The sequence below is a fragment of the Rhinopithecus roxellana genome, chromosome 3 (genome assembly GCF_007565055.1).
Source record: "Rhinopithecus roxellana isolate Shanxi Qingling chromosome 3, ASM756505v1, whole genome shotgun sequence".
Classification (NCBI taxonomy): Eukaryota; Metazoa; Chordata; class Mammalia; order Primates; family Cercopithecidae; genus Rhinopithecus; species Rhinopithecus roxellana.
The window spans coordinates 152,490,879-152,511,532 of NC_044551.1; the positions used below are offsets into that span (position 1 = coordinate 152,490,879).

The 20,654-nt window shown below is 46.5% G+C and overlaps 2 protein-coding genes across 5 annotated transcripts in view; one reads left to right on the forward strand and one right to left on the reverse strand.

Moving 5' to 3' along the window:
- SLC25A48 (solute carrier family 25 member 48) overlaps window positions 1-11,440 on the forward strand; it is a 53,473-nt gene extending 42,033 nt beyond the window's left edge. Inside the window, exons 7-8 of one of the 4 annotated variants that reach the window (XM_030927563.1) lie at window positions 2,968-3,097; window positions 10,839-11,440. In XM_030927563.1, coding sequence (XP_030783423.1) covers window positions 2,968-3,090 — 123 coding nt within the window. In that variant the 3' untranslated portion in view covers window positions 3,091-3,097; window positions 10,839-11,440. Of the gene's footprint in view, window positions 1-2,967; window positions 3,098-6,051; window positions 6,445-10,838 lie in introns of those variants that run through there. The other 3 variants (XM_010359909.2, XM_010359908.2, XM_030927564.1) reach the window with 3 other exon arrangements.
- Window positions 11,441-14,784: 3,344 nt separating this feature from the next.
- Window positions 14,785-18,658, reverse strand: IL9 (interleukin 9). Its single transcript, XM_010359907.2, has 5 exons — window positions 18,525-18,658; window positions 18,378-18,413; window positions 18,263-18,295; window positions 16,853-16,984; window positions 14,785-15,306 (listed from the first exon to the last, which is right to left on the reverse strand). The coding sequence occupies exons 1-5, from the start codon at window positions 18,639-18,641 to the stop codon at window positions 15,187-15,189; spliced, it is 438 nt and encodes a 145-aa protein (XP_010358209.1). The 5' UTR covers window positions 18,642-18,658; the 3' UTR covers window positions 14,785-15,186.
- Between the last annotated feature and the right edge of the window lie 1,996 nt (window positions 18,659-20,654).

Here is a 20,654-nt window from a genome sequence, read left to right on the forward strand (position 1 = left end):
AGAAGTTTGTGACAGGAAAGAATTAGAAAGGCATTAATAATGATGATGGTGACCAATTTGAGTAGCTCTTTGTAACCCACTTAGGGATGATCAGTGGCATAGCCTTTGTGGTAGGGAAAATCAAAAGTCCATGGACTTGTCGAGGCATCTCCAAGTAGAAACAGAAGAAAAATCTGGTAGTTTTGGAGCGATTCTCTGCCCACTGTTAGGGTTGTCTTGGGCTACATGGACCATAGCTCTGACTTGGAGAGTTGCCATCTGAAATAACGAGGCTGGTGAAGCACCTTGGTATTCTTGGCTCCATGGAAGCAGCTGCTGTGGAGGGGCTGTGGCAGTGAGATGAGGCTGAATGGCAGACAGAGGGGGCATTTGTAGGTAGACAGCTTCTGAAGGCACCAGGGCCAGCTGCCCTGGGTTACTGTCCCTGGGGAATCTGGAGCCTCCCTCTTGCTCCAGGAACCCTGAACTACAGCCACCAGGACTCTTCCTTTTTCACGTCCAAAAGTTCATTTATTCATTCATTCATTTACTCATGCATCCATCCATTCACTGATTCATTTAATGTGTTTATGGAAGGTTTACTCTGGGCTAAGTGCTCACAGGTGCTGGAGTTTCAGAGGCAAACCACCCACACAGCCCTGCATTCACTGTCCTGACTGTGGGTGCTAATCCCACCCCCACCCCTGTTGTCTGTCCTTCCTGACAGATAAGTCAGGGACACTTGGAGAACAGTGTGAGGAGTGCTGCGATGGGGAGATACTGAGTGCACAGAAGGTGAGGGGCCATCATCCACCTGGGGGTGGCCATGGCGACACTGCCAGGCTGCAAGCCAGGCATGGGAAGCACTCCAGGCAGAAGGTACCAGAAGAGGCCCAGTGGAGGAAAAAGTCTGGCCTCTTAAAGGAATGACAGGCCGTTAACCTGCCCAGAGTGTCAGCTGTGAGAGGCCGCGCAGAGAAAGTGCAAGGGAGAGCATGTGGGTCCTTGCAAGTCAGGAAAGGGTATGGACCTGACCCTAGCCCATAGGGAGCCACTGAGGCTTTGTAGGGTGGGAGTGAGGGGGGACTCGGTCTGGAGGTCATATGCTCTGAAAGCTCTGGGTAAAAGCTGGCAGGTCTGCACTTTGTTTGCCTTCTGTGGGCTCCGCAGCAGAGCAGGCCACAGCTGCTGGAGGGAGGGCTGTCTGCTTGTCTGAAGTGACCCACAGCTCCTGCAGAGCCTGGTGCTGTGGGACAGAAGGCTCACACTCCAAGCTGGGCCCTGGCTGCCTCCGCCTTGCAGAGCAGAGCCAAGCCCAGACCCACAGGGGAACCTCTGTGGGCACCGGCATGGAATTTTCCTCTCAGAGTTTGACCCAGTTCCTGGCTGTTATTCAGTCACTCTGGATGAGCCTGTGGAATTCCAGAAAGGTCAGACATCAGAGAAGAGTGTTAATATTACCAGGATCTCACTGCCTGAACAGCTCGAGGGCTTGGCTGAGCCACTTGTTCATCTCTAGGGATCCTTGTCCATTAACCCCATCCCTAGGGCCATGTTGCACCCTGGAGGCTGTTGCGAGGTGCAGGCACCTCTCCTGAAGGAAGGTCACCTGATATCCTAGCCAGTGACAGAGGCCTGCACCAACTCTGATACCACAGTGCCCAGAGACTGAGGAAACTGGGGAAATGCAAAGGGTTGGTTTCTACTTTTACAAAATGACCAGTTCTGTTTCTTAAACTTAGAAAATTATACAGGAATCAGAGTAGGTTTCTATCTGTGCCTGACAGTTCTCAAGTCATTTATATTTGTGTGAGAACTTGCTTTTAGATAGTCGTTTCTTACCAGAGGATGTGTTAAAGGCCAGCTCCTCCCCACAGTCCCTCTCGCCAAAGCTCTTATCTGTTCTCATTTTCTGGGTCATGTTGTTATTGTTCCTAAACAGGCCTTATCTCTGCTAATAGGTTATCACTGCTTGAGAGTTGAAATCACATCACATTTATGAGCTGACACCCAACACCAAGCAAGAAGATTGAGGGAGGAAAGGAAGATCATAGGCCGTGATCACATAATACTCCCTGGGGATGGAAGACAAATGCAGGTGTCACGGAGCAGCAAAGGCAGAGTTCAGCAGCTCAGCAGCACGGGCCATTCTTCCCGAGCACGCATCCTAGTGCTGGAGGTTGAGTCCTATTCCCTATTAGGTGATAGACTATTAATAAGAACAAGGAGGGTGATGATAATAATCAGCAGTTAATACGTGCTTATACTGTATGCCAGGCACCGTGCAAGTGCTTGAAAAGCCTCATCTCATTTAGTCCCTCCAACATTCTTATCAGGTTGATTCTATCATTACTCCCTCTTACAGTCGGGAAAAATGAGTTCCAGAGAGTTTGCCATTGGCCCAAGTGACAAACTGTGCCTCAACCTCAATGGCAAAGCTGTGCCTCAACTCCATGTCTGCAGAGTCTTAAGCACAGTTCGAGTTCCGTTCTCTGCCACTTTGCGTTTGTCCTGTGAAGCCCCTGCTGCAGTGATTGGGCATGGCTGGGTGCTCTGTCTACTTAGGGCTTCTAGATTCCGGAGCGGGGCGGGGGGGAGAGAGAGAGAGAGAGAGACAGAGAGAGAGAGAGAGAGAGAGAGGGAGAGAGAGAGACAGTGTGTGTATGTATATGAGAGAAGAAGAGAGAGAGGGAGAGAGAGGGCAATTTAAAAAGCATATGTAGGTGTTTGCCTGGCCCAACAGCTTACCTATAGTATTTAGTGCATGTGTATCAGGGTCTGGCAGGAAAAGCACCATCAGGCATGACACGGGTCAGGGCAGGGCATGACTGGGACTTCTCTTTGTGGTCTCTGCCTGCGCAGGTCCTTCGGGCTCTGGCTGCGGACGGGGCCTGGGCGGGCAGCACCACGAGCCATTCTCTGCCCCTCCTTAGTGGCCCTGCAGAGGTGTGGCTCAGTCCCCTGCAATAACCAGGCCCCTGTGCAAAGGTGTTTTTCAGAGGCATCACTGTGAACGCGGTGCGGGGCTTCCCCATGAGTGCGGCCATGTTCCTTGGGTACGAGCTGTCGCTGCAGGCTATCCGCGGGGACCACGCAGTGACGAGTCCATGAGTGCCAGGTCAGTGTGCTTCCATCCCAGCCAATTGTACCTCCCAGGAACTTGAAACTCTTTTTTTTTTTTTTTTGGTCATGAGAATGTTGTGGCCTTCTGAAATGTCCTGTGGTTTATCACATATCTAATCTGTGGTAAGCTGGGGCTAGAGCTGCCACCCTTCTTGTCATCAAACAGCAGTTGAGAAATGCCCACCAGTGACTGGTGGTGTGCTGGGTCCCCAGGGACCGAGTCTGGCACAGAGTATACCTGTTTCCAGACAGCTCGCCTCTCCATTGTCCCATCCAGTAGCTTCAACAGCCCTTGCAGAGAAGCACTTTTACCTTCACTGTGCAGATGCAATGACCCAGGCTCACAAGTTAGGACTGCAACCAGGATACCTGCAGGGGGGCACCGTCTCCCCACCTCCCTACTGAACTGCGGGGCCTGACTCTGAGAGCCACCCACAGGCTCCCAGAGCCCCAGAGGACAGTTCTCTGCCACCATTCTTTGCCTCCCATACCCTCTTTTTCTTTCTCATTGCAGAAAGATCACTGTAGCCTAAGGACTCTTCTAAAGACAGAAATCTGACTCCCATGCTCACATGCCCTCCTTGGCTCCCCATTGCCCTCTAGATAAAGCCCTCACCCTGCTTCCGCTGGCCTCACCCCTCACCACTGTTCTGAATGTCCGGCCCTCTCTCTCGCCCCTAGGTCTTTGCTCAGGCTGTCCCCTCTGCCTGACATCCTCTTTTCGCTCCTTTCCCACTTGTCCTTGGCTTCACCAGCTCTTTGTCATCCAGGCTGTAGAAGTCTCCTCCTCCCGGATTGCCAGCTTGCTTTCTCAGCTGGGGTGAGTCGCGCCTTCTGCAGACCATCCCCCACCCCCACCCGCACTGCATCCTAAATGCCAGAGGACGCCCTCATTCCCCAGGCAGGGCTGCCGTACTGTCCCTACGTTTGCACTAATGGTGCCTGGCACAGAGCCCGGCACACAAAGGACCACTCAGCAGTGTCATCGGATGGGTGGATGACCAACCCCCCATATTCCCTCAGGTCTCCTCTTCCTCCCTGTGCTTTTTCTTCCTCATTGTCTGCCCCCACACTGGCTACCTGCAAAGCTCAGAAGACAAAGTGGGTGTGGACTGAACTTTCTAGTCGACTAAGAAGCCATTTGACATGAGTCTTGGTTAGCACAAATTCTCCTAGGAAGGATGTTCTTTGTCTATAAAACCTCACTGCTGCCTCCCCGTGTGAGCTGGCAGGGGCGTTCTCAGGATGGCAGAGCCCTGCTGGGGTGCACGGGTAGTGCCAGAACCTGGACAAAGGGAGGGGGCCTGACCAACCAGGCTGACCGTAGTTAGCCCAGGACAAGCCCCAGAAGCTGGCTTCAAATAAAATGCTCTCCACTTTTTGCTAAAGCAGCAACATTCACAGCTTTTCTGGCTATTTGCCCTTTCTTATAAAAGGGAAAGGGTAGCAACACAGTATGTATAATTCAACATCTTGAGTGAAGAGTTACTGCATTTGGGTGGCATCCAGGACAGGGAAGGAATTTGTCTTATTCTTAAAGCTGTGCTCTCTTTAAGAGAAAAGTAATTTCTTAAACATCCTATAATAAAAGTCATGCATTTTTATTGTAGAAAAAATAGAAAATTTAAATAAGCAGAAAGAACAAAATAATAAGACCTGTCATCACAAGACCTTGTTATTATTCTTCCAAATTTGTCTTATGTGTATTTTCAAATTGGGACCCTACTCTCCACAGTGTTTTACAGTCCTCTTTTCCCATTCAGTAGTTTGGGACCATTTTCCCATGTCATGAAATCTTCAGCTACAAGATGGTTTTAATGCCAAGACCTCCCAGATCCCAGAGTGGCTGGATGCCTGCCCAACCTGTCATACCTGCCACTGCGACCACCCTGGTGATTAACTGCTTCAGTACAAAGAAGGAACTTTCTAGCAACCCAATCACGATTGTCCTGCATTTAGCCTTTCACAAGCAGTGACCAACCCAATTGGAAGCTTTTCTTTCTGAAAGCACTCTTTCTTGCAAGGGGCATGGACATCTGTCTCCCTCAGCAGGGAGGACTTCTAAGGCAGGGAGGAGTTTGTTGCCTTCTGGTGGGAGAGTGAGGTTTCCAGCCACTGGTCTGCAGATCCATCTTAAACAAGTCTTGCCCATGGCATTCAACTTCCTGTTTTAACCCCAAAACACCAAGGCCTGTTAATAAGACTGGATTTTAATTTACCAAGTAGCTCTGAGATTTGGGGCAGGCCATGCTCAGACAGCAGTCACACCCACTCTTTGAATGCCTCCCTCATTGTCTAGACCCAGGACAGAGTGAGATGATGTATATTAGAGATCTAGGGAGTCAAGCCGTCCCTAAGAAGTGGCGGGATGGGGACCATCTCAAGAGTTCCTGGGTACAGATAACAGGGATGACTTGAGAATTGTTTCTAAGAGCCTGCAGGGGATAGATCACCCAGCTCCCAGCAGCTGCCAGGTGCCTTCCAGCAACCAGGCACAGAGATCTCCCCCAGCGTCCCCAAGTCCCATGCGGGAAGATCAGTGGCCTTTGGTGGTAGAAGTAGCATCCAGCCCACTCATCAGTGGCTGGTTCTCAAACTTGTCTATGGCTCATGAATCCAACTCTACCATCCACCTGTCCAAGACCAACCTCCAGAGCTTCCTAGAATAATCCTGGTCTGCCCTCTGTCCTGACATGCGTGCTCCAGATCTCATAAGGCTACTTGCAGTTTCAGGAAAACTGATTTTCAAGGAAAGAAGACATAGTCCTCTTATGATACCTTTTTTGAACATTTACAAATAGCCCCGGTAACCCTGAGAGCCTCTGCCACTCTGTACTTTGCCTCTTGGTGCTTCACAAACCCAGTCTCCAAATGGGTTGTTTGACCCCAAGATCCAAGATTTTAAGACTCCTGTTAGATGATGTTCTTGTCTTTCCTCCTTTTTCCCAGGGCCTCATCCCATTAACAGGTCAATGCTAACAGTGTCTGCAGAACCCATGGTGTGAATTTACTGAAGAGAGAGAAAGACTCTCCGCCAGGTGGGCTTTCAGCCAAGCAGGCTGTCCTCAGAACCCCTTCCTTCCTTCACAATTGCAAGCATTCTGATCCCCACCCCAGCTGGGGCAGCGGAGCTCCTGCCTTGGAGGCATTCAACTGACCATTGGTCAACTGATCACCAACTATTTCAGCTTTGGACTTGCACCTGGTAACAAAAAAACGAACAGAACAAAACAAAACTGGAGTAAAATAGATCCTCCTCCCATGGCCATTGTAAACTCACTGTGAATTCATGGAAGAGGTGGAGTTGGCTCTAAGTTTCAAAATAAAAGCATTAAAAACCTCTTCACATTGTTTCTCTGTCAGATGCCCCTGCCTGGCTTTCAAGAGGCTCTTGGCCACTGTCATTTCTCTTGCTCTGTTCAGGCCTCTGTGGATGTTGCAGGCCCAGAGGGAAACCCCCCTCCACGAAGGTGAGGTGAGAAACTGAGCGGGGGCAGCCTGGCTTCTTTTTTCCCAGATCCCTAAGGTCGGCGGGGAGGGCATAGCCGTTGAAAAGGGTGATAAGGGACAGAAACCTTCTAGGGGTTCCCCCACCCTGAGCAGTGGCACACGTTAGTGACTTACTTCAGGCAGGCTGGCCCTGGGCTTGGTTGGGGTGGGCACTCTCTGGGCCTTATTTTTACATAGAGAACAAAACAAAACAAAATGAAATACTTGATCCACAGTCTGGTTTCCAGAGTGACTTCATTGTTCTAAATTTTATTCCTTACTAGAGCTGCATGGGGAGGCCATTGCTATTTTGCTGTTATGTGGCTTGTGTCCCTGCAGCCTCTTCCAATTCTGTGCCCACAACAAGCATTCCTAGTCAATCATAGAGCCCTTTCTTGATGAGCCGAGTGGCGCCTCAGAGTCTTTCTCAGCACAGTGCCCCGGCAGCCACCAGCAGCTGCGCAGAACTGCCATACGAAATGAATCTATTTGCCATCCCTGGCTTACATCCCAGTGAAGGAAATGTCCTCAAATTTGTTCTTTTTTCTTTCCCTTGAAAAGATCTTCCTTGGTTTCTCCACTACCCTGTTCCCCCACCACCCCCTGCCTTTGAGTGATTTGGGCCATGTCTCAGAAAAATCTCTGCCTTACTAGACCCAAGACCAAAGCAATGCTATGGTGCAAAAGAGTTGAAAGTGTTCTGTCTCTTCGGTGTGAAACCTATTACTGGAGCGGAGGGTTCCCTGCTTGAAATAAAACCCTCAGCATGCCCTCCTCAATCTTTCTCCTTCATAGCCCCTGGGACTGCAGGGTCCCCTGGGGATCTCTGCAGGTTACAGTTCAAGCTTCCCACCCTCCTGCAGTGCGACATTTATTCATTTGTTCAGTCATCAAACATTTGCTGAGCAGATGCTGACCTCGGTGCTGGGGACAGCCACGAGGGACTTCAGTGGCACATCATTCTGGTGCAGTGGAGAGGCTCTACTGATGGGAGAGACCAGCCTGCCTGTCTGCTCCAGCATCACTGGGCCTGGGCGGGCATGGAGGATGTAAGTGAAGAGATGCTTCTGGTACCTGGTTCATCCCTGGGTAGACTTAAAGTCTCTGCTCTAACACATCCTAGAATGTATTTCTTAAGTCTGCCTCAACTGGACCATTTCCTGGTGCTAGGTATGCTTGCACAGTTTGATTAGAAGTGGTGCTGTGTCCACAAGGCCAACTAGGGTCTTCTACTGGGTGCTCCTGATGAGGCTGAGATGCAGCAACCACCTTCTTCAGGTGTCTGAGCCTTTCCTAGTTTCTATTAATCATCATGGCACCTTTTGATTGTAGGAGGAGGGAAGCAGAGAGAAGCATTGCTGATCCAGTTTACAGATGAAAAAAACTGAGGCTCCAACATACCTAAGCCCCAGTTCAGGACTTTACCGCCAATCCCATTTGATAATCTTCCTGAGGCTACACTCCCCTGCTGTCCAACCCAGGGAACATCACCAGCAGCCACAATGATGGCTATTTTGTGGTGTAAAAAAGGACAAAGTTGTTGGGACACATACGTATGGAGTCTGAAACTGCTAATGAAGGCCTCCCATCAACCACATCAGAACTGCCTTTCTGGACTCACCTCCCATTGCTCTGGTCCTGGTTCCCTGTGCTCCCATCATTTCCCCCATCCCATCCAGTGCCAGGCATATAATGGGCGTTTAAATGTTGCTTAATGAGTTCCCAAGTGATCCAACAAGCCTGCTGGGCCAGTTGCTTGTCTACCCAACACCCTCCAGGCTTCCCTGCCTCTGTGCTTTTCTTTAACCTATAGGACACTCTTATCCCCAGCATCACCAGGAACAGGAATGCTCCCTGTTTTCAACCCAGCTCAGATGCTTTAAGCCTTTAGCTATTAGGGCTTCCTTGATTCTCTCTCTCTCCCCTAGCAGCATCCATGGTCCTTCCACCGACATGACCCCTCTGGCACTGTGTCCCTCCCTGTGCTACAGGCATGCCTGTGCACCCTCTATTTCTCACTGGCTGGTGCCCATCTTCAGAGCTGAGTCTTCCCAATCCTTAGATTCAGCATAGCAGCAAGAATGAGCAGGGTTTAGAATAAAGGAAGCATAAATTAATGGGCAAAAATGCAAGCATGACCATGTTAATTGAGAATTGTTTGTAATAATGAAAACTGAGAAACTTTCCAGATGCCTGTCAATAGAAGAGGGGGTTAAACAAACAGCCACTAAAAAGAATGAGGTAGATCTTACATATATTGTCATGGAAATACGTCAGTGACATTTTAAGTGCAGAAATGGAGGGGCAGAATAACATATATGATGTTATTCATTTTCATTTTAAAATGCATATCATATATGGGTAATTATATGGGCATTGAAAAACCCTTGAAGGATACACACCAAATTTAATAGTGGCTATTTCTGGGATGTGGGATTGGGAGAAGGCTTTCAGTTCCTACTTTGATGATGGTGATTTCTTTGTATATCACTATAATGATGGTGATTTGATGATGGTGATTACTGTAATGTTTTAATTTTTTTACAGCAAGCATATATTGTTTTTATAATTTCTTAAAATAAAAGCACATCTTATTGCAGAGCTAGGGCTCCCTGCTGGGCACTTGTTTTTCAGGCTGCGGGCTGGCTCTGTCTCGCTACCTAGCCTCAGCTTGGCTCTGAGTAACAGCCCCTCCCCTCCCTGACCTCCTGCATGCTGGGCAGACACTGCCTCAGCACATCTTCTACACCCTCACTCTCACCCAGGAGCACCTGGGCTGCAATGAATTAAACTTGGCTTTAATGAAGAAACTCGGCTCCAACCCAAACAAATCTCTTGTGGTAGCCAGATCTGGGAGGGGTCAGCCAGCAACGGATCTACTTCCTCTTAGATTTTTCTGGAGAGGGCAATCTCGTGGAATAGTTGGGGCCAATAGCTTGTGAGTTTTCCTCCATCAACACATTATGCTTCTATTTAACCAAATGTGTGTGTGTGTGTGTGTGTGTGTGTGAGAGAGAGAGAGAGAGAGAGAGAGAGAGAGAATGCGTGTAGTCTGTTCCCAGTGCTGTTACAGGCATTGGGTGACAATGGCAGGGACTCTGCCCTCAGAGAGCTTAGTACCCAGCATTAATTTCTGTGTCATGGTCAGGAAAGTCTTTAAACAAATGGAATCCTATTTTTAAGAAGGATGAAAACAAAACAGAATTCCAAGCCAAGCACCAGCTTTGGTGCCTGTGTCCTGGAGTTGGGGGGCTTCAAGGTTGGCCAATTTGCCTTACTAGGAGCGATGAAAAGAAGAACAAAAACCATTACCATTCAGCAGCCCTTTCACTCCTGAAAATTATTAAGGGCCTCAAAGAACATCTGCTTATATATTTACCAACATTTACTGGAAATTCAAACAGAATTTCAAAAATATCCATTTAGGTATAATAATAAACCCATGACATTTTAACATAAATAACATTCTATGAAAATAACGATTCTTTCTAAACCAATGTAATTAACGAGAAGACTTGTGTTGTTTTCCCTTTTTGCAGCTAAGTCTGGCTTAAACAGAGGGCAATTGTGTTCCCCTGTCTCCTTTTGCTTTTAGTCAATGGGTTATCACTTGCAATATAGCCTTTGGGAAACTCCACTGTACACTTGTGAGAAATAAGATTGAAAAGAGCAGATATCTTAGTATTCTATGCAGATAACATCTTAGTGTTCTATGAAAGTAGTTTTGAACTGTTTACACATATATTATGTATATATCCCTCACCCAAAGGCTGATACCCTCAGAACGGCCGCTTGGTGGCAGCAGAGGTCAACTAAATCCTCTGCAGGAGTCCGCGTCTGGGAGTGCACGACCTTGGCCCTGTGGTGAGAGCACCTGGACCCCGTGACACTTCTCTTCCTGTTTCCTGGGCATCACCATCTCCCTTGGTGTTGCCCTTTTCCTTCTCTGTGGTGGAAAGAACTTCACACTAGGGAGACCTTCCCCTTGGGTTCCTGTTTCATGTGGGCCATCGGCTACCTGTGTGCTCTTGCAGGCATCGATGCCCCCTGAGCCGTCTGTAAAATGGCCACACTGGTCTCCCTTACCTCCTTTGCACAGCTTCCATAACAATCAAGTGCAAAAGTGTTTTCGTAAACTGTAAAGTGCAAAACATAGGGTTTGGAGGAAGCGCGGGGGGGTGTGATTTTTCTGGTTTCTGTTCTTTGCCTGCCTTCTTCTCTGAATCTGGGTTGTTTGCTTTTTCCAGGAGGTGAACACAGGGTGACTAGTGTTCCCTGGGCCTCATCTCTGCATGTGAAGCCCTGAGAGCTGCAGAGGTTTGGCCTTTGGACCTCCAAGTGGACATCAATTAGCAAGCGTGGGCCAGGATGGTGCAGACGCTGACGTGGTTCTTCTGATGCTTGGGATACCTCATGAGTCACCGGTTCAAGCCCTCCAAGGTCTGATCCCCAATGCCCACTCTGCTAGGCTGGCATCAAAGAAGTTTCCAAGATAATGTTTGGTCCAGAGAAGTCCAGACCATGAGCACCAGGGAGCCAGAAACCATCCAGTGAAACGTTGCCCCGCTCCTCTGGCTTAGGATGGGGAGGGGCCCGTGAGCTCTGGGCTCAGCCACTCCCTCCAGTCTCAAGTACCACGCCCCCGTGCCTCCCGTCTCCTCTCAGCACCGACAGGGTTTCTCCTGGCTCCTGTACCGGTGGATCCCGAGGACAGCAGTAGCTCCTTCCTCAACCGCACACTGAGTCCAGCACGTGCTCCTCACTGCGCACTTATTAGTGTCTGTTGAGTGATTCAATCACATCCTCAGGTCTGTAGCAAATAAATGAAGATTTCTTTATTTTTTGTTAACTAAATTGAGATTTTTTTTCAAGTTGATGACAGAAAAAATAATTTTGCCATTTCAGGGTAAAACTTCGAAATTCCAAGTTAAATGCCCAGTTCAAGATTTTTTCCTTCTCCACCTTCCCCTGGGGTTGACTTTAGATCTGGGAGGCTTGGGATTTAGGGAGAGGCTTCAGGGTTCTGGGAGGTGCTCTGTCCTACCCTGGTGTTCCTCCCGGCTAGTCCTGGGCGTGGCTTTCCCTCCACGGTGGCTTCTGTAGACACATCTTCAGTCCCATTTGGTCCCTGTCCTTGGTCTGAGCATGCCATGTATGCCCGTCCCAAGGTCTCTCCAGCCTTACCATCCTCCAAGACACATCAGTGCCCCTCTCTGCCCTGGGTGAAAATCTTTGGTTTCTCCGTTGAAACTATTCAGGGGGCTGCATTAAGCCCAGCTTCCTAGGGCCTATGGATGGTCCTTCCTATACCAAACCTTAGATGTGGTGGCGAGGGGCATTCTCTTTTCATGTCATCTCCCAGGGCAGTCAGAGAATGTGGCTCATGTGCCCTTCACTCTCGGTTTTCTACACGCCCCCCTCGCCCTCCCCAGGAGTGCTGCCCTCTACCCCAAGGCTCTGCTGGTGGCCAGGCAGAGAGCTCTTCTCCAGGGAACTCAACAGTGTCTGCCATCATCCTCTCCTCTCTGACTTCTCTTCCATAGTCCAAAGAGTTACCATTGGAAATTCTAAAGCCAAGAATTAACCTCTGTATCAATAACCTCTATACCAATAAGTGCAGAAAATGCATCTGACACAGTCCAATCTCATTCAAGATAAAAGTGTTCAATGGACGAGAATAAAAGAATTTTCTCAGTCTGATAATAAGCATTTATGAAAAGTCCATGGCTCACATCATATTAATATTTAATTGTGAGTGACTGGATCCTTTCTCACTAAAATCAGGAACAAAGCAAGAATATCTACTCTCACCACTTCTATTCAACATTGTATTGGAGGTTCTAGCCAGAAATTAGCCAAGAAAATGAAAGAAAAGGCATCCAAATTGGAAAAAGGGAAGTAAATTACCTCTATTTACAGATAATATGATACAGTATAAAGAGGGATGGTTGCACAACCCTGCCAATGTACTAAAATCTATTGAATTATACTCTTCAAATGGATAAATTGTATTGCAATATGGTATATGAAGCATATCTAATGAAGCCATCTGTTTGTTGTTGTTGTTGTTGTTGTTTGTTTTTTTTTAAGATAGGATCTTGCTCTGTCACCCAGGCTGGAGTGTAGCAGTGCAGTCATGGCTCACTGCACACTCAGCCTCCTAGGCTCAAGCAATCCTCCCATCTCAGACTCAGAGTAGCTGGGACTACAGTTGCACATCACCATACGCAGCTAAGTTTTGTATTTTTCGTAGAGACTGGCTTTCACCATATTGACCAGGCTGATTTCAAATTCCTGGACTCAAGTGATCTGCCTGCGTCAGCCTCCCAAAGTGCTGGGATTTTAGGCATGAGCCACTGTGCCTGGCTAAAGCCATCTTTTTAAAGTAATAAAAATAAAGAATGAAGTCTTTTGGGTCCTCTTTGAGTTTCTGCTGAGGCCTCCCCTTGCAGAGAAAGGGAGGTCTTGGTCTGGGGTCGATGAAGCAGGGTGATAATGTGACAATGGGAGGAGAGGAACTGTGAGGTTGAAACATCACAGCGTCTTCCTGCTTCAAACTGGATGATGTACAGAGGAAGGGATGGATGGATAGATGGGCAAGCCAGCTTTATGGCTGGCCACATCTTCGCTTGGCTTTGACCTGCAGTGTGTCCTTTGATCTGGAATCTACTGGAAACAACTCTGCCTGGGGCCTGGCAACCTGGAGAGGGTAGCAACTTCACCGCTTGCGAGCAACGTGCTTCTGGCCAAGTTATACAACCTTGTTGGGCCTACTTATCTCATTTGTGCAGTGGGAAAAATTACATACAACAATTATATAAATATCTCATGGGGTTGTTGTGAGGATCCAACCAGATATTCTACAAAATAGGCTTAGCAGAGTGCCTGGTACAGAGTAAACAATAAATGTTAGTTCTCCTTTCTCCAGGGTGACTTCTTGATGAATCTCAATTCTCCTGGCACAGAGAAGATGATAATTATTGCGCACCTCACTGTAAGTGAACCCTCCTTGGAGCTTGCCTGCAGGAGGGAACACTGCAGGTTATGTGACTTTTGCAGAAAAGCTGAGGGAAAGCACCAAGCTATGCTGGTGATTAATCTGCATCGGTGAGTGTAAGCTCGTCTCTGCCCATCTCCTCCAGCAACACGTTGCATTTCCGAGTTGTATTCTGAAACCATCACCAAGCATCAGCATCTGTCCCTGCTGTGATTCTGCTCGGGCTGGTGTCTCCCCATGCTGCAGGTGGTAAACCACAGTGTCACATGATTCAACTATGTCTGGGGCCAGTCATTCAGAAAACCCACATGGAGGAGAGGAGAAGAGAAGGTCCTGCAGCTGCGATCTGGAACTCCATGCGGCAGGCTGTCCAGGAAGCTGCAGAAACCTCTATCCCTCCTGAAGACACCCAGCCCAGCCCCAGATAAAATGTCTTGGAGAGAGTGCCCCCCACCACCTCCCTGGGTAAGTAGGGCATGAGCTAGAGAAAGGCTGTTTTGTTAATGCAGCTTACCAATTTATTCTCATTATTCTGAAATACAAACAACTGTGAAAACTCAAGATTTGTTAGGACTTATTTGGCTACAAAACTTGACCATTTCAGTGACTGCAGCGGGATTGATATGTTTAATTATGGAAACTTGCCCCAGGCCCTGCTGTGGGTGTTATGTAATATATGGCACATGGATTGTTTTAACTTTCTAAAAGGCTAAAAAGCTTGAATTCTGATACCTATCTGACTCCCTAGGTTTCTGGATATGAGAGTGTGGACTGCAATTATGATGGGTCTGTTTTACCCTCAGGCTGTGGTTGGAAGAAGCACAATGTACACCCTTATACCCTTGGTATAAAGAGAATAATAAAGGGGCAGAATGCAAACAGCAAAGGGTTTGGAAGCAGAGACTAGGGGTGAAACCTTCTTCTAAATCTCACCACCTGTGGGATCTTGGAAATGCCATCGAGACTTTCTAAGCTTTGGTTTCAGTATATATAGAACAAAAATATGTAATAATAGTATCTACTTCCTACCATAACTAGGGGGTTAAGCACTTAATTATTAAGCATTTATTCTGCATATCCACATTCTTGAGCAGTCTCCCACCTCCAAACTGCTGCCTTCTCCTATTTCAGGCACATGGCCAGTTTCTCAGGACCGTAGCCCTCTTAGCAGTGCTCCAGGGCTCCCTCCCTCAGACACGCCTTCAGCCTCCCCTAGCAGCAACCCTCAGACAGTCCCCACAGACATTCTTTGTAACTGCTCCCTGCAGCCTCCCCTGCAGCCCCAGCTACAGCCTCTGAGTCTGAGGGTCTGTATTCAGCATCAGGAGTCTTATCACCATAGGAGTCTCTGATCGATTCTTCCCCTTAACAACACTTGTAGCTTTCTTTGTTCTGAGCAGCAAGAGATGAATAATTGCCTAGAGACCAGCTCCTGTCATTTCCCCCCATATGTATTTATTTCAAAATAAAGACATACAATTTTAAACACATAATCACAACTGATACTGATTTAGAGTAGCTTACTTGATTTTTTAATTGTAGCAACTTAAAGAGAAAGCATTTTAAATTTAATAAATAGGATAAATAACATTTCATCTTCATATTTTGCCTCCCATCCCTCTCATCTTTTCTTTCTGGAAAACTTCCAGGAGACTCTTCAGAAATGTCAGCACGTTGCCTGCCATGGTTTGGTTGCATGGCTGTTCACAAGAAAAATTCTGTGGGGATGAAAGTTGATAAGGACAGAGAGACTCAAATGATGTAGAGCCAGGCAGCCCCAGGAGCCAACCTGCCAAGAGCCAGAGTCGGTGGTGAGGAGTGTGGGGATGGGAAGGGAAGGGGCTTGATACCCAGAGCAAATAGATGGGCAGGTTCAGGCTAGCTCACGTGGTGTAAAGACAACATAGGTGGTTGACCTCAAGTTGGATTTCAGGGCTCTTTACACACACACACACACACACACACATACACACACACACACACACACACACACCCCTATTAAGTGACCCTAAATCTCCCCATTAGAGAAAGCCTTTCTGGGGACTCTTTGAGGCCTAACATTGTATCATTATCCTTTTAGGTTGTGTTTCCAAGGTCATTTGACAGTACAGTGGCTAAGAGTGGGGCTCTGAGGTCACACAGACCTGAGTTCAAATCTCAGCTCTACCACTTATTAAATATGCAGCCTTAGGCAAATTAGTTAACCTCACTGAGACTGATAAATTGAATAATTGTCCCTAAGGTATGTATTTATTCAGTGAGACAGCATATATTAAGCACTTAGAACTAGGTGCCATTGATGGTAGAAACACATGCAGTTAAACAGTTGAGCTCAGGGCTTTCAGACTTCTAGGATCTTGTGTGGAGATGCTGATACCCAAAAAAGGGAGGGAGGTCGCCTCTACCCAACTTGCCATCCCACTCTGCTGTCAGGGACTAGGGTATATGCTGAAGAAAAGAATGTGTGGATGGGCATTCAGGATGAGTGGCAAGCTTCCACCTTGACCTGGGTGCATTGCCCTTAAATACCTCCTTAATCCAGGCCAGTCATGGTGGCTCACACCTCTAATCCCAGCACTTTGGGAGGTCAAGGCAGGGCAAATCACTTGAGTTCAGGAGTTGGAGAGCAGCCTGGCCAACATGGTGAAACCACATCTCTACTAAAAATACAAAAATTAGCCGGGTATGGTGGCATGCACCTGTAATCCCAGTTATTTAGGAGACTGAGACAGGAGAATCACTTGAACCCAGGAGGCAGAGGCTGCAGTGAACTCAGATGGCACCACTGCACTCCAGCCTGGGCAACAGAGCCAGACTCTGTCTCCAAAACAAAACAAAACAAAACAAAACCTCCTTAACCAACAGGAAAAATAAAAATCCCTTTTAACAACATCCATTCAGTTAGTACATCGAATCTCTAGGATAATTTTGTATTATGTGAGCTACATCCCTGATTCTCTAGATTGTGGCTTCTAATTACACTCAGAAAGGATTCTTTCATTATTCCATAGTAGAGGAAGTAAATAGCTCTGTCGGCGTGTTTTTTAAAACTAGGGGGAACAATGATCTATCTCCCTTTAATTCTGTTGTTTCAATGGATCTCACTTTAATTATATTACTTCTGATTAAATTTCTTAGATGTCTTTTATCAACCTTGAAGTATCAACTCCAACTTTATCATCCTTTTGTGTTCAAACAGGGTTGACATCACCATTCACATAGAAATCACCGACGGGAACACATCACATATGAAAACAAACTTACGGGACACTTTTTGTTCCTTAGTACTTCAACAGATTTTTTCACCCGATTGAAAATCAGTGGGTATCTTGTTTGCACTGTGGTATTGGTCATCTGAGACAGTCCCTCCCTGAAGCATGGTCCGGTGCAGTTGTCCTGGTAAATAGTAACGATTTATTAAAAGAAATATTCTGAGGACAGCTTTGAAAATATATCACAAAGAGCAATATAAGAGATGATTTTTCTTTAATCACCATTACTCAAACTTGCATTATTTTTAGATAGGTCCCTTGCCAATGTAGGAAGTGATCTTCCATATTTAAAGGGGACGCCATTTTTCCATAGTGACACCCCCTGGAGGAGACTTCCTGTATGTTATTCCCAGGAAACGTGAGGGCTGCGGGCCCTGAAATAGTCAGCTCTGACTGTTCTTTTCAACGGGTGCTTCCCGGCTTCAAGACTTGTAGGTTTGAAAGTGCAGAGTAAGGAAAAGCCTTTCCACACCAGCTAATGGGATGTGACAATTGAATGCAGCTGGTATTTCAGCAGCAGCTAAAAACACGGACTGTACACCGAGGGGCGGGGGCTGTGCTGTCTGCCTGGTTCCTGCCCGGAAGGCGCTCTAGCCTCTTCTCCTCTAATGGATGGACAGCGATGGGTGTGATGTCTTACCCTAGCCAGGGCAAGAAGCTCAGATTTTCCCAGGCCTTGCATGAGAAAGAATAAAGCACTGCACCTTGGAGAAGTGCCTCCTCCTCACCCTAACCGGGAGTTTGAATTAGGAATGAGAACTTTCCTGCCACCCGTTCTTCCTGCCAGAGTGGGCAGTGGCCCTCTGGAAGCCCTCCTTCCACTCAAAACCTCAGATCCTCTATCTGCCCAGAGGGCAGCACTCAAACCAACAGTCACTCTAATCAGCTAGACAGACAACAGGGAGGTAGGGAGGTAGGGAGGAAGGGAGGAGGCAGGGAGAGGGAGGTATAGCGCATAGATCATGCCAGATGAATGATAAGGAGTAGTCTTTTTATTTACACTGTTTCACAACTCTAGAGTTATCAGTAAATGAGGTAGAAAGCAATATGATATGAGCTATAGCAATTATTATATCCTTAGTTCCAGTTTTATTTAATTGTGCACATGGCCACCCATCTAAAGATATTCAGGATTCTTTTTTTAATGTTGAAAAGTGTTCAAACTTCTCAAGAGGCATAAAGTTAACTAAATACAAAGAAATGTTCATAATATAGGATTTCAAGATCCTAGTTTTAAAAGAGAATAATTTGTAACAATGTGGTTTTAACAGGGAATGCTAATCATAACAATTGAATTAAGCAACAATGTATAACATTAAATATTAAATAAAGCAAATTATTTTTACTTAAAATCAAACCAAAAAAATCCAAGGTCAAAATTATATTCTTTCACTCTACTTACAGAAGGAATGGGCAGACAGAGACAACTGGTCACCTGCAAGGGAAATTTCAGAGTGAAGATTCTAGATGTGAAAATTAAAATTAATTTGGAAAGTTCTTAAAGAGCATTCACTCACATTAGCACTGCAGTGGCACTTGGAAGCTGCATCTTCCTAAAGTAGATAGAGAGATAAGAACCTTTAGTCAGCCCGAGTATTTTCATCCTCATACATATTTCACTTTGTCAGTAGCCCTCTTTCCCATGGGTTCCCCCTGCAGCCTACCTGCATCTTGTCGATGAGGAAGTTGATGTCCCTGACGATCCCCGTCGAGGTTGGACACCCCTGGCCTGCCACGGAGCACAGGAGCAGGGCAGAGGTAAGGACTATGGCCAGAAGCATCTTGACAGAGGACTGGAGCTCGCCTGAAGACACCTTCAAATCGAGTGGTATTTAAAGCTCCCTCTCAAACATGGAAAAACCCTGACATCAAACTGATACCGAGAGCCCACTTTTTCTCTGTAAGTTGGGGCCACTTTATATTAACAAACAAAAAAATCAAACTGAGTCACTTGACAAAGATGATGTTGTGCCAGGAAATATCATTCCTCAGAAAAGATGACTTTCAAAAAGTTGAGTACTGAAGTGCTGAAGGAAAAGTTAAAGATCTAAAAACCAAGAAAAAAAAAATTTAAAGGCAGGGATTCTGGTTGTGAGAGTGAGAATACTTTCCATGAAAGCCCAGGTCTGTATTTTCCCTTTAGACTTTATGGGAAATGCTGATAAAATATAGCCAGTTGCGGGTGTCTGGGGAGAGTGAGTGGGTCGGGGGAGGGTGCGTGATATTGCAGGACTTCACTTCTCTCTGTTGGGGTTTTTTTTAGTAATTGCAACCTCAGTCTTAACTATCCTTTATTCTCAAATCTCAATGTTTTTCATACCCAGGATCAAATTCGCCACCTAATGCAAATGCATTTTAGAAGTATCCTTTTGTGCAAGTGTCTGAAAGAAGAAATCTTCAACTATAAGCACAAGAATGTGGCAACCGTGCTGGTTAAAATTGGCCTTGAGGACTCCTCAGTATCTTTAGAGACCTTGTATAACACTGCATGACATCGAGTAAAAACCCAGTACTTGAAATAGTATAATAGCTAACATTTACTGAGCACTTACTACATACTAGTAACTTTTTTTTTTTTTTTGAGACAGAGTTTCGCTCTGTCACCAGGCTGGAGTGCAGTGGCACAATCTCGGTTCGCTGCAACCTCTGCCTCCCAGGTTCAAGAGATTCTCCTGCCTCAGCCTCCCGAGTAGCTAGGATTACAGGCACCCGCCACCATGTCCAGCTAATCTTTTGTATTTTTAGTAGAGACAGGGTTTCACTATGTTGGCCAGGCTGGTCTTGAACTCCTGACCTCATGATCCACCTGCCTTGGCCTCCCAAAGCGCTGGGATTATAGGCATGAGCCACAGCGCCTGGCCATACTAGCAACATTTCTAAGCACTTTACATGCATTAAGCCATGTAATACACTCAGCCACCAAATGAGGTGGGTAGTAATTTGTCATCACCATTTTTTACCCTTTAAAACACTGTCTACATCTTAATGTTCTGGCCCTTCAGTATGGCTGTGTTTAATCATTATGAGTCAAAAAAGTAGTCTCACTGTAACTCTGTGAAGTTATAATTATTCTTATTATCTTACAGATGGAGAAACTGAGGCACAGAGAGGCAAGTAATTTGCCCAAAACACAAAGCCAGGAAGCCGCAGAATTTGTATTCAAGCCCAGAAGTCTGTCTCCTGATTTCAGCTGTTAATCCTCCTGAGCTCCTGTTTTTCTGCGGATCTTTTATCTGCCTCTCCCACCAGGATATATACTCCAGGGCCTTATGGGTCCAGTTCACCCCTATATTCTCAGCACTTAAGAAGGTGCCTGGGGAAGTGTGGGCACTCACTAAATGCTTGTTGAATTAAAACACTGATTTGAAAAGTAGTTCTTGAAATAGGAACTTCCTATTTCTGGGATTTATAAGACTTCAAATCTGATTTCTAGGGTACATATTTGGAGGTATGTGCAGGTAAGTAAATATAGCCTCTTCACAGTAGATTGAAAAGGTGAGGGGTTCTTTAGCTTAGCACTCTGAGCTATAATAGCCAATGGGGACAAACCCGTAAGATTTCCTTGCCACTACTGTGAGACTATGACAATATTGTTTTTTTCATTGTGTATTGTTCCTTAGGAGTGATGATGACTCGTCAGTTTTCTACTACACTATGAGGAAGGGATTGTCTTGGTGGTAAACAAGGTAAAGAGAAACAGGCTTTTTGCTAAATTCCCTTAAATCATTCCACATCTCTGACTTCCATCCCTGCTCTTTGCAGACACTAAAGAGAAAATTCAAAGGATTCCCAGC

Bases quoted from the DNA above. Each gene is read 5' to 3' on its own strand.
- IL9 (XM_010359907.2), bottom strand. From the start codon at position 18,641: ATGCTTCTGGCCATAGTCCTTACCTCTGCCCTGCTCCTGTGCTCCGTG. The intron at 18,414-18,524 runs GTAGGCTGCAGG...TATCTACTTTAG, and splicing joins TCCTCATCGACAAGATGCAG to GAAGATGCAGCTTCCAAGTG. The intron at 18,296-18,377 runs GTGAGTGAATGC...TTTCCCTTGCAG, and splicing joins AGTGCCACTGCAGTGCTAAT to GTGACCAGTTGTCTCTGTCT.